The 17,407-nt window shown below is 46.3% G+C and overlaps 1 protein-coding gene across 3 annotated transcripts in view; it reads right to left on the bottom strand.

The window, feature by feature from the left end:
- The window catches only part of LRRC41 (leucine rich repeat containing 41), a 19,921-nt gene extending 2,514 nt beyond the window's left edge, over window positions 1-17,407 (bottom strand). The window contains exons 1-5 of one of the 3 annotated variants that reach the window (XM_070404842.1): window positions 17,209-17,407; window positions 13,351-13,437; window positions 12,638-12,708; window positions 3,987-5,127; window positions 175-435 (exon numbers count right to left, since the gene is read on the bottom strand). In XM_070404842.1, the coding sequence (XP_070260943.1) occupies window positions 175-435; window positions 3,987-5,127; window positions 12,638-12,708; window positions 13,351-13,437; window positions 17,209-17,407 (1,759 nt within the window). Of the gene's footprint in view, window positions 1-174; window positions 436-3,986; window positions 5,128-12,637; window positions 12,709-13,350; window positions 13,438-14,932; window positions 15,495-17,015; window positions 17,115-17,208 lie in introns of those variants that run through there. The other 2 variants (XM_070404844.1, XM_070404843.1) reach the window with 2 other exon arrangements.

Genomic DNA, 17,407 nt, shown 5'->3' with positions numbered 1-17,407 from the left:
ATCTGCCATGGTCACTCCTTATTAGGTTTGTAGTCTGGGCCCTTAAGAATAGCAGGATAAAGGGAGTATTCCAGATAAGCCAGGTGGCAGGGCTGAATTTGAGATCTTCCCACCTTCCCCACACAAATGCACCTGCACATTTGTGTAGAGACAGACACACACACAGTGCTTCACCTGGTAACTCTTCATCCCCAATTATGTGGCTAGGGGGCCCTGCATTCCCTGGCACAGCAGGGTTGTCCCTTTGGCTGGGGTGATCAACACGAATAGAGAGGACCCGCAGCAGGGGCAGGGCTCGCACAATGGCACGTGTCAGCTCCAGGATGGGCAGTGGTGAGAACAGGTCACTGAGATGCAGGGCACGGAGGCGGCATCCAGCCTGGCCTGACAGGGCCCGCAGGCTGTCCAGCAGGCGAAAGATGTTAGAGCCCAGGCCTATGGCAGGAAAGAGTCATGTGGGAGTGTCAGCAAAGGTAGCATTCAGAGACAACTCCAAATATTCCTACTGATAACTATAAAATCTTGAACTTTGGGTCAGATTATTTAAAATCACTTGTCTCAACTATGCTATCTTGCTTTTTTCCTCAGGTAACCAGCAAACTGATGTCTACTGTACTGGGTTATGCCTTCAAGCATCAGTCAGGCAGTCATAAAACAAGACAGGATATGGTGGGGCAGCATGTAGCTGCCAGCTGTATGATAGACCTAGACAGCAGCAGAGGTCTCTGGACTTTTTCTGCAAGTCATGGGAAACGTCTGAGAACCAAGGACAATGATCCAATAGGGACCACTTTAAAAATTTATTTGGTGGGAATGGGGCAAAAAAGGATAAACACATCCCACAGAAAGGAGTAGGATCCAGAAGGTTAGGAAAGTTGCTTAATGCCTCAAAGCAAATAATTCCGTGGAATCTGCTTGCTTATTTCATTCAACTAAACCAGAACTTGGTAAATAAGGTAGGGTTTTATTTTGTTTTTAAATCTTCACTTGAGGATATTTTGCCATTGATTTTTTTTTTTTTTTTTTTTTTTAGAGAGAGAGAGAGAAAGACAAATATCAATGTGAGAGGTAACACATCGATTGGTTGCCTCCTGCACGTGCCCCGACCAGGGCCTGGACTGGGGAGGAGCCTGCAACTGAGGTACATGCCCTAGACCTGATTCGAACCTGGGACCCTTCAGTCTGCAAGCTAATGCTCTATCCACTGAACCAAACCGGCTAGAGCAATAAGGTAGGGGTTTTTTTGCTAAGACAGTAGTGAGCAACAGGTCTTGTTCCTGCCTCTATAGCCTGATAACAAAAAACATGATGGGAACTGGGTAAGTAGAGTACTGTGGAAGTACAAAGGATGCGTACATAAGACCCAGTTCAGCTTACATCAATAAAGATTTCCAGCTGAGTCCTAAAAAACAAAGGACCTTGGTCAGTGTGGCTCAGTGGTTGAGCATCAACCCATGAATCAAAAGGTCACTGGTTTGATTTCCAATCGGCAAATGCCTGGGTTCTGAGCTTGACCCCCAGTAGGGAGCATGCAGGAGACAGCCCATTGATGTTTCTCTCTATATATCCCTCTCAAAATTTTTTTAAAAAACATTCTTTTCAATAAAGAACATAAAGGACATAGGCTAAATGGAGGGAGAAGAGTTATAGTGGCACAGAGAACCTGGTATATATAAGGCCTGAAGAAGAGTGGCAGGTTCTAAGAACTGAAAAATCAAAGTGGCTGGTGTATGGGGGTAAAATGTTAAAGATAGAGGTAAGCAGCGGTGAAAACAAGATGACCCTGTAAGCAAAATTAAGATATATGGTGACAGGAAATCACTGAAGGGTTTTTAAATTAAAAAATGATTTAAGTTTTTGAGAAAAAAATGCTTGGACTTCAGCATAGACAGTGGATTGCATGGTGAGTATGGACTCAGGAGGAACTGCTGAAGTGATGAATCCAGGTGAGAAGCAATAATACTCTGAATTAAGGATGTGGAGAGGGATAAATGGATTTGAGAAATAGACTGTAAAGATAGGACCTGGTAACCAAATATATTTGGAGTAAGAAATAATGCAGGTTTCTTTTTCAGCAACTGAGTCAACTGTGATATCCATTAAGAGAAGGGGCATCATAGAGGGAAGAAGATACATTCAGGTTGGGGAGCTTGTGGTTTATGAAATGATATCTAGTAATCAGTTGGATGAATATGTCTGGAGCTTAAAAGAAAGATCTGAACTAATGTTAGAACAGGGGCGGTCTTCAGCATACTTGGCCTTTGAAACCAAGGGAATGGACAGAATTGTCCAGGAAGTGTGTAAAGTGGGAGAGCTCTGACCATTAGGAAAGAGAGAAACATCCAGAGAAAAGGGTTTTGAGGAAGTGGGAATGAGAATATTTCATGAGGAACACTGCTTAATGGCAAATGCTGCCAAGAACTAATGTGAGGACTGAAAGGTATATATTGAATTTAGCAACAAAGGAAGAACTTGCTGACAGATCTTTGATGTATCGTGGGTATGCAAGCAAGACTGGATGGGCTGTGAGAGGAAACAGGTGACTCTTGAGGTTGTGAAGGGCAAGAGAAAATAAGTCTAGTTAATATGGGATAGAGAGGTGGTGGTGGTAGATTTTGGTAAATACCCAACTGAATGTTTAGATGGTGGGGGAGGGACAATGGAGAGGAGACAACATTAAGTAGTGGTTTAAAAGCATGGACTCTGGAGCTGGTTGGTTGTGTGGGTTTCAATCCTGGCTCTACAGTGTACTACCTAGGTATCCTGGGCAAGTCACTTAACCTCACAGGGTTGTTGTAAGGATTAAGTTAACATAATGGGAATACTTAAAGTATGCTTGGCACATACTAAGCAGTATATGAAAGCTCTTAATACGAAGAAACAAGCTTTCCTAAGAAGGTGAGAGGGTATGGATCCAGAGCACAGGCAAGAGTTAACTTTAGCCCTGGCTGGTTTGGCTCAGTGGATAGAGCGTCAGCCTGCAGACTGAAGGGTCCCAGGTTCGATTCTGGCCAAGGGCACCAAAAAAAAAAAGCATTAGACAGGATGGTTATCTCTTCCACTGTGGTGGAGGAGTTTGTAGGCTGGCTAATAAATGGAAGGGGTTTATGTGTGGTGGTGTCTGTTTTATCTGAAGTAGGAGGTAAGGTCACCTACTAGTAAGAAAGGAAGGGGGGTAAAGGTTTGGAAGTGGCAGAATGGGAGCTGATGTTGCAAACACAGGATTTATCTAAGGTTGGTAACTACAGTAGCACCAATATACATAGTTGTATGATTTTCTCTAGCAATGCTCGGCAAACTAGGCAAATTGCTAAATTTAGCCAGAATTAACTTTGCCTAGCTGGGCACAACCAGGTAGGAAAGAATTGCTTTGCAGGTTGCTGGTATGATAAAATGCCCCACACCTCTGCCCTGGCTGGTGTGTCTAGGTGGTTAGACTGCCTGCCTGCACATGGAAAGGTTGCAGGTTCAATTTGTGGTCAAGGAAATGTACCTGATTTGTGGATTACCTTCCCCTCCCACTCCCCCTCCCCCCCCCTGGGTTGCAGGCAGGATGTAACCGGTTGATATGTATCTCACATCAATATTTATCTCCCCCTCCACTCTCTCTGAAAAAATATCCTGGAGTGAGGATTTAAAAAAGAAAAAAGTCCCACGCTTCCTTGTCTGTACAGCTGCTTTTATATGCCTAGTGGGATCCAGCTTCAGTCCAGCTGGGCTTGCATACATTATTCCCACTGGCCCTTGACCTACCATATCTAAAATGTACTCATTTTTCAGATTCTCATTGCCCCTCAGGAACCCTTCCAACTAGTAAGCATGCCTGCAGACCCCATGTTCTTCCCTAACACCAACAGCCTGCCATGCTATATGCTTTCTGCCTCCCTGTGAGGCAGGCAGGGCCACATACCCCAGGTATTCCTCCATAGGATTGGGCATACATGTGCTGCTGGAAGACCCAAACCCTGGCCCTCTGGGGCACTCACCATTATAGGATAGTGTGAGGCTTTCCAGAGACACCCAGGAGCTCAGCAGGTGGCACAGTGTCAGAGCTGCCTCTGTTGAGAGTGGGACTGTGAAGAGCTCCAAGGTGGAAATGCTGCGGAATCGTTGGGAGGCCTCCAGCGCTGGAAGCCCCAGGCAGCTGGGATCTGACCCATCCAAAGCTCCACAAGCCACTTCCCCAATCTCCATCTCTTCCCCATCTTCCTTCTCACCAGCCACAATGAAAACAAAGTCATACAGGTCTTCAGACTCTGCACCAGACCCCTGACGAGTGCGAGCACCCTTTTTCCCTGTGGCTCGCTTAAAACGCTTTAAGGGCTTAGGCTGTGGGGTTGAGCTAGCTGGAGCCCTTTTGGATGCGGATGTGGAAGAAGAAGGAGAGGCAGAGGAGGTGGCTGGAGCAGAGGGTGGCTGCTTGGTGCCAGGAGCCTCATTGGAGGTGGCTGGAGGGTGCAGCTCCCTCTTACGGTCTATCCCACCTGCTCTCAGGCTCTCCTGTGTGCTCCGGCGTGTAACCCGAGTGGTGGGTGGGGCTCGGGCCATCTGCTTGGCTTCGCTCTTCCGACGGGAAGCCATCAGGGCTGCAGCGCATCGCTCAGCAGCATCCCTGCGAGGCCTGCGTGAGCCCAGCAGGAGGGAGCTTTCATCTCGGGATGGGGCCCGGCCTCGGGAGGCCTCTCCACAGAGGCGACAGGGAGGGCCACCAGGGCCTGGCTGCCAGAAGCCAGCACTCATGGTAAGGATAAGGATGAAAAGGGCTGACTCAGGCACAGGCCAGGAGTACAGTGACACCTGGTTGACAGCCCCATGGTGAATAAGCTGATGCAACAGCTGTCGAAGTGATTGCTGAGCAGCCACATCAGAGAATAGCAGGTGGCGAAACTTGAGGGTGTGCAGGGAACTGGCCAGGGTCTCCAGAACCCTGCGGTTTGGCTCAGCCACCAGCTCAGTTGCACCCTGCAGCATGTTGCAGATGGTGAGCTGCCGGACATGGCGGGAGCTATGCAGAAGAGGTGAGAAGCGCTGGTCACAAAGACGCCTGTCAGAAGACACATCAATGGTTCCACGTAGAACATGGGAAAAAAAGGCCTCCATAAACTTGGCTCGCCAACAGGTCACACTCTGAAAGCAGAGAACATGCCAGACAGCTGTGATACTAAGAGTGCTACCCATGGAACCAGCATCGTACTAGCTTCCTCCTAGCTATTGTGCCAGGCAACATTCTAAGTAATTTATGCAAATTCATTTAATCCTCACATCTCTGGGGCATGTATTACTACTATAAGCCTCATTTTACAGGTTAAAAAGAAAAAGGCACATAGATTATTGCCTGTGATTACACAGGGAAGTGGCAGAATCAAGATTTGAGTCCAGGTCCTGGCAGGATAGCTCAGTTGGTGAGAGCATCATCCTGATACACCAAGGTTATGGGTTCAATCCCCAGTCAGGGCACATACAAACATTAACCAATGAGTGCACAAATTAGTGGAACAACAAATTGATGTTTCTCAAACACCCAGTAAGAAAGTTTTTTTTTACAAAACACAAAGATTTGAGCCCAGGAAGTTTGGTACCAGAAACCACTTTGCTAAAGTGCTTCACAAGTGAAAGTTACTCAATCCTGTAAATTCTCCCATGTTTGTTTCTAGAATTTGATCCCAACTTACCATTCTTAAAACTACCCACCTTTGTTCAGTAACCTTATCATCTCACACCTGACTTTATTAGCTTCCTGACTGCTCTCTGTTCCCCTTCCCCCATTCCAAACTTTCACAAGTCCACTGGACTTATCTTTGTGAAATACCTGATTACATTATTCTGCTTTATTTTTCTTTTTTGTACATTATCTGTTATAAAATCCCCAATGTCTTCCCACTATCCAGGGTTAATTTGAAGATCCTCACTTTGTCAGGAAAAGCCCTCCGCAATATAACCTCTGCCTACCTCAGAAGTTTATTTCCCACACATCTTACTCCATGAATGCTTTGCTCTGGCCAAACTTGATTACCTCACTGACCCAATCTGCTTTCTATGTCCTTTCCTACATTTGCCCAAAATGCTTCCCATTGCCAAACCAAATTGGTTTCCTGAAAGGATCTACTAATCTTTCACACACTGTGTTTGTCTCTCTGTATGCCCCCTTCACCATCCTGCCTCTTTTGTTGGGACTACTCAGGTCTTAGACTTTGGTAGACATGCCTTATGGTATTGAGTCTCTGCCTATGTACATCTTATCCCAGACATATTAGAAATTCCTGGAGAGCAGGAACCAAATCTTAAATTTGTTTTCTCCAAGGCAATAGTTGTTTGCTTTGATGGATATGAGACTTCATCAGGCTATTCTGATACATTTAGAAGAACTTAAGTACAAGTGATTTTGAACCTTAGTTGCACGTCAGCATTTACTGTGGGACTTTTTCGCCCAAAATTCATACTGGGTACCCAGACTTGAAGATTCTATGTTACATCTGATTAATAAGGTCTGTGCATCTGTTTGTTTTTAAGCCTCCCCTAATGATTTTGATCTCAGAGGTTAGGAATTACTGCTATCTACCCCAAAAGGACACAGACTTCTCTAAGTTGCCATTCTCTCCTAAGGTGCATAGAAAGTTGACTGACCTTGATACAGGTGCCAGCTCTGCTACTATACTCTGGACCTTTCTGAACTTCTCTTCATCTGTAAAACCTGCTTCACAGGTTTGTTGTGAAGATCAAATGAGGCAATGAAAGTTAAAGTACTTTGTAAACTGTAAAATACAAAATGTAACTTCTGCTGCTGATAATTAGCCAAGATGGGGCAATTGGAAATGGACTTGATGGAGGCAGAGCCTGCTAAGCAGGGTACTTACTCAGCCTGAAGCAAAGGTAATGGGGGCCTGAGTGTTTCCCATGATTAAAAGACACATTGGTACTTACCCGACCTCTATGCATTCCCTCATACCAGAGTGACCCCCAATCTATATCTGAGGTTCTTGGCAGGAACTGGGCCCCTATTATTCTGAGGCAAAGTGTCATTCCCTTTACCCTCACTATTCCCCAAGCTTGCCTGCTGGAATATTAATTAGGAATGACTTCTTCATGTTTGAGGTAACTGCATGGCAACAGAGGACCTCTCTCACCAGTAGCAGTTGGGGGCGTTAGGGGAACAGAAAAAAATACCTGGCAACCAAATCTCTACTTAGCAAAAGGGTTATTCCTGAATATAAATCCTACCTCACTCTGGCACTTTTCCTACACATTCACTGGCCACACTCACACCCTTGAAAAACATTGGTAACACTAGCAAGGCTTCAACTTCAAAAATGAGAAGGTTCGATGGTTATTATAGATCTGGGCCTAAAATATGGACAAAGATGTGGACCAAGATATTGTGGCTGTTTCCGACCATGAGGCATGTGAAATACGTAGTTTAGATAACTATATACTGGGCTTTTTCAGACATTTTATTGGTTGATGAAGAGAGTATTGGTTCTATCAGAAATGAAACACTTCAAACTCTATATCATGTGAGAGCAGCATGATATAGTGATTAGGAGCATGTGCTCCTGAGCCAGACTGCCTCAACTTGAATGCTGGGGTGTTCTGTTCACAAACTAACCTTAGGCTAGTCATTGCACCTCCTTCTGCCTCAGTTTCATCATTTGCAAAGTGAAGAAGATATACTTACATCATAAAGTTGTGAGGATTAAATGAGTAATAAAGTTAGTTATGACAACTATCTCAGTGGCTTTTATTCTCATGAATTAATGCATGAGCAGACAGCAGTTTTCACTGCATTTTATTCCATCACTACTTTTTAAAATCTATGCTAAAACTTCAAAGCTAAAAAATACCTGAGAGATCTAGTCCAAGCCACTCATTTTATGGACCTGTATAACTCAATGAAAACTGATTTAAATACTTTCATTTTAGCCCTAACCGGTGTGGCTCAGTGGATAGAGCGTCGGCCTGCGGACTGAAGGGTCCAGGGTTCGATTCCGGTCAAGGGCTTGTACCTGGGTTACGGGCACATCCCCAGTAGGGGGCGTGCAGGAGGCAGCTGATCGATGTTTCTCATCGATGTTTTTAACTCTATCCCTCTCCCTTCCTCTCTGTAAAAAATCAACAAAATATATTTAAAAAAATAAATACTTTCATTTTAGCCCTAGCCAGTTTGGCTTAGTGGATAGAGCGTCATCCTGAGGACTGAAGGGTCCCAGGTTAGATTCCGGTCAAGGGCACATGCCCAGATTGTGGGCTCAATCCCCAGTGGAGGGCATGCAGGCGGAAGCCAATTAATGATTCCCTCTCATCATTGATGTTGCTATTTCTCTCCCTCTTCCTCTCTGAAATCAATTTAAAAAATTATATATATACACACACACACACACACACATATATTTTCATTTTAGTGACAGCAGGGGAAATAAGGCATCACCAAAGAGGTGAAATGATATTTGCCCCCAACATAATCCTTGGCCTATGCACAATGGGCTGGCAGCTCAGACATTGGGGGGAGGGGGAGAAGAGAAGGGGGAGGGAAGAAGAAGTGTGTGTACAAGCTAGGAAGGGCAAAATGTTTTCTTGTACTAAACTATTGTCCACTGTTGCCTTTCTGATGATAGAAATATTTTTTTGTGGAATTATAAAGCAAAAAATCATGTGCAGCCTGGCTGGGGTATCTCAGTGGTTGAGGATAGACCTATGAACCAGGAAGTTGAGGTTTGATTTCCCATAGGGGCACATGCCCAGGTTGCGGGCTCAGTAGGGGACATGCAGTGTACAGCCAATCATGATTTTTTTCTCATCATTGATGTGTCTCTCCCTCTCCCTTCCTCTCTGTATTCAATAAAAATAAAAAGTCATGTGTAAACCAACTCTATGGAGTGTACATATATGTATGTGAATAACTTTAGATACCTGTTTTTATAACATTGAGACAATTCAGAAGTTTCAAAGGCTTTTTTAAAACATTATAGCACCATTTCATTAAACATTTTTATCACCATGTATTTAAATATTTTTAGAATATGACTTTATTAATATTTTGAAAATATGGATGTACTATCTTATATAAAACCCTAATATGCAAATCAACTGAATGGAGGAACAACTGGTCACTATGATGTGCACTGACCACCAGGGGGCAGACGCTCAATGCAGGAGCTGCCCCCTGGTGGTCAGTGTGCTCCCACAAGGGAGTCTGGCTGGGGAGCACAGCAGCGGTGGTGGGAGCCTCTGCCACCTTCACGGCAGTGCTATGGACCCCTCAGGGGATGTCTGATTGCTGGCTTAGGCCAACTCCCTGCTGACAGTTGGACATCCCCCAAGGGGTCCTGGACTGAGAGAGGACGCAGGCCGGGCTGAGGGACAGACCCCCCCCTGCCACCTCCCCAGTGCACAAATGCCATGCACCGGACCTCTAGTATTTAATAATTCTTGTATTATTGAGTATTTAAATTGTTTCTAGCTTTTTTATATTAAACTTTGCTGTAATGAACATCTGGAAATAAATTTTCATGAGTATCTCAATTTTTATATACTATAAATTCTAAGCAGAATTTCCAAAGAATTGGAATATTTTAAAGACTCTTGACAATTATCACCAGATTGCCCACCAAGAAAGTTGTAACATTTCTGCTCCCACCAATAGCATATTAAAATGCAAGTTTTACCCATCCCTAGAATTATCTTTTAAAACAAAACCAAATCAAAACAAGATTTTACAATATAAGAAGTACAATTTTACTTTCTCATTTTTTATTATTGAGATTGAACATTTTTCACTTTATTGGAGATTTTTATATATTTTGTGACTTATCCAAATCTTTACTCATTTTATTCCACTGGGGCTTTTGTCTTATTCTCTGTATCCCTTTGATTTGCAAATGTTGTTGCAACCATTCTTTCCCAGTTTAGGTATCTTTTAAATTGTATTCATAGTTTTGGCATTTTATATGGTCAAATATGTCCATATTTTCTTATTTGATCCTGTCCACTTAATAATTAGCACTCTGTAGCACCATTAACCTTTATTATTTTTTAGTTGTTTTGTGTTTTTATTTTTTACAATTTAATCTTTAATTCATATAGAAATTATTTTAGTGTATTGTAAATTGAGACTCTATTTTTTCCAAATGGTTAATCAATTACTAGAGAATCATTTATTGAATAATCCTTCATTTCCATACTGCTTTGTCTCCAGAATATCTATAGTACTCTACAGATCTCTTACTACACACACACTAGTACTACAGTTAGAAATACTATTGCTTTGCCGAAACCGGTTTGGCTCAGTGGATAGAGCGTCGGCCTGCGGACTGAAAGGTCCCAGGTTCGATTCCGGTCAAGGGCATGTACCTGGGTTGCGGGCACATCCCCAGTAGGAGATGTGCAGGAGGCAGCTGATCGATGTTTCTCTCTCATCGATGTTTCTAACTCTCTATCTCTCTCCCTTCCTCTCTGTAAAAAATCAATAAAATATATATATAAAAAAAAAAGAAATACTATTGCTTTATAAGCTGTCAGGGGCTATGTCTAATTTGCTCACCACTGTATTGCTAGAACCTAGTACAGTGCCTGGAACTGAGCAGGCATTCAATAAGTGTTTTCAAATCATGAATGAAGTGACAGTTACTGTCATGCAAAAGTGGGAAGCAGAAGAAGACACCCTCTGGAATAAATGAATATGCTCCAAGTCAGGACCCCTGTCTAGGTGATTGTTAGATCACCAAGCCTGGAATTTCCTAAATTTCTGAAATGCTTTGAGACAAAAAAACCCTCACAATTTAACAAATAGACATTCTTTTTCAGGAAGCTCAAGCTAATGTTGGGGAAAAAAGCTTTCCCCAAGAGAAAGATATCACAATCTCCATCACTGGCTAGTCAACCACACTACTTGGGAAACATGGAACAAAGTGAATCTCATGTTTCTTGAAAGGTTGCATGTAGCCGTTACTGTTTTCTAATATTTTTGCATACAATTCTCTTCCTAATAAGGGCTAATTCCTGTACATAGTGCCTGAGGATTTTGTTAGGCCTTAGTGTCATCACACTGAACTCCAGGGGTTGTGTCCAAATCTGAAAGTGAAAAAGCTGAAGGATATGGAGCTGAATATTACTGAACCTAGTGCATCCCAGAAATGCAATCTCCAGTTCCAGATAAGAGCTTGTTTCCTTGTCATTTGGCCTCATTCACCATATAAATCCCAGTTCAAACACTCTTTCCTAGAAAAGATTTTTTTGTTCTCTTTCCCCTCAGCCTCCTTGCTACTCTCTATCACACCACTTACCCTACCATACATGATGTATTTCCCCACTAAACTGATAATTCCTCAATATTAGGAATTGTGTATGTATTTCCAATATCTAGCCTATGACCTGGTATGTGGTAAGTTTTAGTAAATGTTTATTGAACTCAATCTGTCCAGTCACCTAATTATAGAGTAAAAAATAAAGTTCTGCTTAAATGAGATCTCTAATGAGTTATAGCTGAACCAATGAATAACAGAATCTCAGGGTTAAAAGGAGCCCTAAAACTCATCTTGTTCAAACTTTTACCATGTTGAATTTCCTCTACAATATCCTTGTGTCAAGTAGTTATCTAGGATCTATTTGAACACTTAGAGATGGAAAGCTTCTTACCACTGGAATTCGCATGTTTCATCACCAATAAGCTCAGAGTTTAAAACTTCTACACTCAGTTTAGCAAACATTTATCCTCCTTTAGCTTCCACACAGAACAAGTAAATTAATCCCTCTTTCATGAGACAACCATTCAAATATTTCAAAAGAGTTCATGTTCCCCAAGTCTTCTCTTTTTTCAGGAAAAACATCTCCAGTCTTCCATATGTGACTCACATGATGTGGCTTTGACTTCTTTCTCCATACTCCAGGAGTAGCCTGACTACTGCAGAGCCAGGCAGGTCTACTATCCCCCTTGTCCTTCGGCCTATATTATAGTTACATTAGTTCACATAGCTCAGGGTACAGTCTCTATATGAGTGGCTTTAGCACACTGTTGACTAAAACCCCTTAATTTTTTATACAAGCCAGACCCCTCCATCCCCTACCCTGAGATCACCCAATTGGAATTTTTTTAGACTCAAAGAGTTGGCCCTAGCTGGTTTGGTTCAGTGGATAGAGCATCGGTGTGCAGACTGAAGGGTCCCAGGTTCGATTCTGGTCAAGGGCACATGCCCAGAGTTGTGGCTTGATCCCCAGTAGGGGGTGTGCAGGAGGCAGCCAATCAATGACTCTCATCATTGATGTTTCTATCTCTCCCTTCCTCTCTGAAATCAATAAAAATAAAATAAAATAAAATAAAATAAAAAGAGTTGGCTTATCATGTTAAATTTTATCTTGTTAAGTTTGACCATTGCTTCAGGCCTATTAAGACCTCTGTGAATCGGGGTTCTGCCATCATTGTGATCACTACCTTTCTCTATTTTGTGTCACCTGTAAACACAGTGAGCAAGCAAGTCAGTGACAAAGGCCAAATGGTGAGGGATCTTATGATAAGCCATCAGAGCTCTCCTCCCACATTCAATCCATTCCTCCCTGCACTTTACCCATATACAACTTATGTTTGTGTACTGCTCCTGCTTTCACTGTGCAAAGTCAGGCCAGAGTTCTACCTGATGTCTTAACTTACTTCCAGACCGGAAGGCCTTGTCTTCATCAGTTCATCCCATAGTCGGCGCCAGATGGCCTGAGTGGAGAGGCCTGTAGGGAGAAACATCACATTTACTTGGCTGCTCCTTGGCCACCATGAGTGAAGTATATCAGCCTTTTAATGTCCTTCTCTGGATTCACAAGAGCAACTGGCTCTAAAGACAAACTGCCTTGGTTTAAATATCAGCAAACCACACTCTAGCTGTGTGACCTTGGGCAAGTTACTTAATTTTCTGTTCCTTAGTTTCCTTATCTGTAAAATGTAGTTAATAATAACTGTTTCACAGAACTGTTGAAAAGTTTTAATAAGTTTCTTCAGGCAGAGTGCCTAGTACAGTGCTTGGCACATCAGGGTTAATTAGATAAATGTTAGTTCTTAACAGATGTGTCCAATGCGGGGCTTGGGAGGCAACTTGGTAAAACAGAAAAACAAAGATTCAGAAGATTTGGGTTCTAGTCTGGCTTTGCTATTAATTGTGGTTTGACTGTGGTCTCACCTTTATTAGTATACCAGGAATCACACACTTGTTTTGTTTTATAGGGCACTGAGGAATCAGATAAGAAAGTAGGTGTGAGGGTACTTTTTGAAAATCCTGAAGTTTTACAGAGGTATCAGGTGTAATATTTACCTGAAGAACATTATGGTGTCTTGCTTACAATCACTCACTGAGAAAGAGAGAGAAAGACACTCACCTTTCTTGAGGGCAGTTTCCTCAATCCTCTCCAAGTAATATATATTGAGCAGAGGTAAGATGCTTTGAAGTATTGGGCCTGGGAGGGCTACAAAAACCAAAACACAAAATTTACTTTTTTCTGCCAAGGTTCTAAGCATTATTTATCCTATTGGGGGGAAAAAAAGAAGAAAAAGAAGAAGAGCAAACTTCTCTTTTGACAAATGGAACCTGTAGACATGAACCTAAAGATAATTCAAACTCTGGTTCACTTATCTTTAGCCACTTAGTTGGCAGCTAGAATTCCATGGCCCTACACATTTACAAGGGCCCACAAAGCAAGCTAATATGCTCATTTAGGAGCTGGTCAGTTTGCTTCTGTCTAAGCATAATGAATGATCCTACATTTAAAAAGTCCTGTTGAATATGTGTGATTAAATAAGTCCTTCATAATCTGGGTCCTACAAACTTCTCCAGCTCCCTGCTTTGTCTCCTACACTTCAGCCACACTAAACTACTTTTTTCATTTATATAAGGTGTTACCCTGCTTTCTGCCTCTGTACATGAGATTCACTTTCTTAAGCTGTTCTCCTCATCAGGAATATCCTTGTCACTTTCTGAATAACAACTACTCATCTTTTAAGTATCACATGCACTTTATTAAGCCTTTACTGAATTCCCTTCCCATTCTTCCAGGTTGGCTACTTCCATTCTTTGGGCACCCCCTATGTCCAAAACTAGTACTTTCCTAAGAAGAATAGAAATAGTTAGGTTCTATACTCAAAATTCACTATATCTTTTATTTATTTATTTTTAATATATTTTATTGATTTTTTACAGAGAGGAAGGGAGAGGGATAGAGAGTTAGAAACATCGATCAGCTTCCTCCTCCACACCCACTACTGGGGATGTGCCTGCAACCAAAGTACATGCCCTTGACTGGATTCGAACCTGGGACCTTTGAGTCCGCAGGCCGACGCTCTATCCACTGAGCCAAACTGGTCAGGGCAAAATTCAGTATATCTTAAAATCAAAACTTACTTGCTGACTTCCCTAGATCTGAGAGGCATTACAGTATATGGCTAAGTGGTTTGGTCTCTAGAGTTGCACAAAACTGGATAAAATCCTGATTGTACCACTAAATTATGAATCCATGGGCAAATTAATGTCTTTAAACCTAAATTTCCTCAATTTTAAAAGAGATAATAACTACCTCATAACATTGTTGTGAAAATTAAAAGATCATGCTTGTAATCTTTTTAAGGCCATGCTGGCCATGATAAGCTCACTAAATGTTGGTGATTACTATTCTTATTCTGTCAATAGCATCTCTGTTCAGCCAAGAATAAGTTTAAGAACTTGGAGTATACCATAATTAATGAAAATCTTTAAAAACTTCCGTTCTAGTATCTCTTTTTATATTTATTTGTAGAATAACTGAATCTTGCTATTCAAGAATCTGGTACAATTCTTTGTATATAGTAGGTACTCAAAGTACTTGCTGAATAAAAGCACGAATTCCCTATGCTATTACACTAATGGAGGCTCTCTACTGCATTTCAGATAAAGTCAACCCATACATTGGCATTCAAGGTATAACATGCCTGTTTGACTTATGTTTCCTCATTGTATCCTTTCCTGCTACCTCGACTCACTTTCTCCACAAAGTAAAATCAGTCCGCCTCCTCCAGGAAGCCTTTCCTGGTTGTCAGGCCGCACTGAGACCTCCCTCCCAAACAGCACTGCTCCGCAGGCCTCTTCCTCGGCTCCTCCAAGGGGCCTAACATCCAGCGTTTCCTGCGACTTTCCCTGGAGCCGGCCATGGAGCTGTTCCTCCTCTCCCTCCAATCTACCCCCGGGGGAGCCACCCACTCTCCTGTAGATGATCCACACGCTCCTCTCCCCTTCTCCATTCTGAAGCCGGGCTCTTCCCTGCTTCTCTCCAGCCCACACCTTGAAAGCTTCCTCTTCTCCACGCGGGGCCCCCACACCGAGTCCTCTTTCCTCTGGGCCTTTCCTGCCCTAGAAGCGCCAGGCTGAGCAGCCAGGCCCCGGCCTTCTTCCACCTGCCCCAGGGCTTCTCTGCGGCCCCGGCCCGGTCGCAGAGAGGCTTTCCTCCTGTCCCTGTGGTCAGCCTGGCCCTTCTCATAGATCCTGGCCGAGGCTCCCCACCCCTCCCCCACTGGGCCTGAGGCATTCACCCCCCCCCCCGCCCCGCCCCCCCCACATAAAGACACCGGCCTCTTCAGGATCAGCCCCCCCACCAAGGCCTGCCCGCATCCTGGGCCTCCCTGACCATCTCCACAGCCTTGGGGCTTATTCCCAGGGGCCCCACCCCCCAAACCCATACTCCTGGGCCTTTTCTCCACATCCTCCTCATGGCAGAACCCAGAGCCCCATCCCAGGACTTGGAGCCACCAATCCTGCCCTCACCTGGGCCTTCCTCCTGGCAGAGACGCCACCACCACTCCCGAGGCCTCCCCCCCCACCCCCAGGCCTAGGCCTCCTCCACCTCCCCTCCCCCTCCCGAGGCCTGGGCCGGCCTGCGATAGGCACCAACTTCAGCCCAGGCCTCAACCCCACCCCTCAACCACCGCCTGTCAGGCCCCAGGCCTCCCCGTCCCCGCGCGGCAGGCCTGTCCTCCAGGGCCTCCTTTCCACCCTTCCATCACCACTGTTCGTCCTCACGATGCCCACCCGAGTTTGACTCGTCAGCGGCCAGGCTGCGACCAGGCGCACCCACCCACACCAGGCCTCCCAGTGCCCATGGCTGCAGGCCTGCTCCCCTCCGTTACTCGGCCCACCGCGGCCTGCCACGCTCCCCGGCCCCTCGGCTGGGCGGTTCGCTCCGTCCTCCCAGGCTCCCCATCCCAGCGCCCCCGGCCGCCGGCCTCGGCTGCCCAGCGCGGGCGCCCTCCACCAGAGCCGGGCCCGCGGGTCGCGCCGCTCTCAGGCCTGGGGCCTCCTCTCACTCCCACTCGGATCGGGGCCTCCTAGCGGCGGTGCGCCCCCTCCCAGGACGGGGTACCCGGGCCGTGGCCCCGCCTGGGGCCTCCGGGGCCCTTCCCGCCTGTCCGTCATCCGAGCCTCCCCGGATTGCGGACCGGCCCCGGGCCTCCCTTCACCCGCTCTCGGCCCTGCCCCGCCGCCCAAGCCGATCCGAGTGGCCTCGGGCGCTCCCGGCCGGGCCCGTCAGTCGGTCGCTCCATCAGCTTGGCATCGAGGCCCCCGTCTTCGGTCCGCTCCCCTCGGCCCCGGGCCGTCAGACAGGCCTCGGCACCCCACGCCTCTCGGCCTCTCCCCCAGCCCCGGCCCTTTCCTCATCCTCAACCCAATGGGCTGCCCTCTCCCCTCGGCTGGGCCTCCGGGGTCTCGGCCCCCATGGGTGTCAGGCGGAGAGCGGAGGCTCCGCGCTGTCAATCAGGTTGGGTGGCCCCGGGCCGGGCCTCCTGGCCTCAGGCCGGGCCTCCCCACCTCGGCCCCCGCCCCCAAACAGCAGGGCCATCCCTGCCCGTCGGCTCGACATCCTCGCCTCCCCAGCCCGGTCCAGCCCGAGTGTCAGTTCGGTGCCCGCGAACCGGTCCGCGAGTCCAGCCTCTGAAGTCCGAGCCCCGCCGGCTTCGCCCCGGCCCGGGCCTCCCGGCCTCGCCCCCTGCGCCCCCCGGCCAGGCCGCGGTGAGGGTCCACCTGCCGGTTGGGTCCCCGTCTCCACTCGGCCGAGCCTCGTCAGTCGCGGAATTCATGCTCCGACCGGACGGCCGGGCTTCCAGCGCCCCAGGCTGGGCCTTGCCCCGGGCCTCCCGGCCTCGCCCCCCGCGCCCCCCGGCCGCCGGGCCGCCTCCGCTCACTGCCAGAGGTAGCCCCTCACCCCGCGACTTACCCCACACCCCGCTCTCCAGAACCCCCATATGGGCGCTCACCGCCCGCCCGCACAGCTCGAACAGGGCGGGGGGAGCGCTGGGGCCCGAGGCCGAGCTCTTCGCTGGCGCCGCCTCCCGGGACGTGGCCTCCATGGTCGTTGCCGCCGCTACCTCACAGAACCAGCAACTCCGGGCGCGCCAGGCCTCGGGCGCCGCCAT

This window comes from Myotis yumanensis, unplaced genomic scaffold (assembly GCF_028538775.1).
Source record: "Myotis yumanensis isolate MYYU_CA2020_CCGP unplaced genomic scaffold, mMyoYum1.0.hap1 SCAF_2, whole genome shotgun sequence".
NCBI lineage: Eukaryota > Metazoa > Chordata > Mammalia > Chiroptera > Vespertilionidae > Myotis > Myotis yumanensis.
Note: the sequence above shows the minus strand (reverse complement) of the source record. Positions and strands in the feature narration are given on the sequence as shown.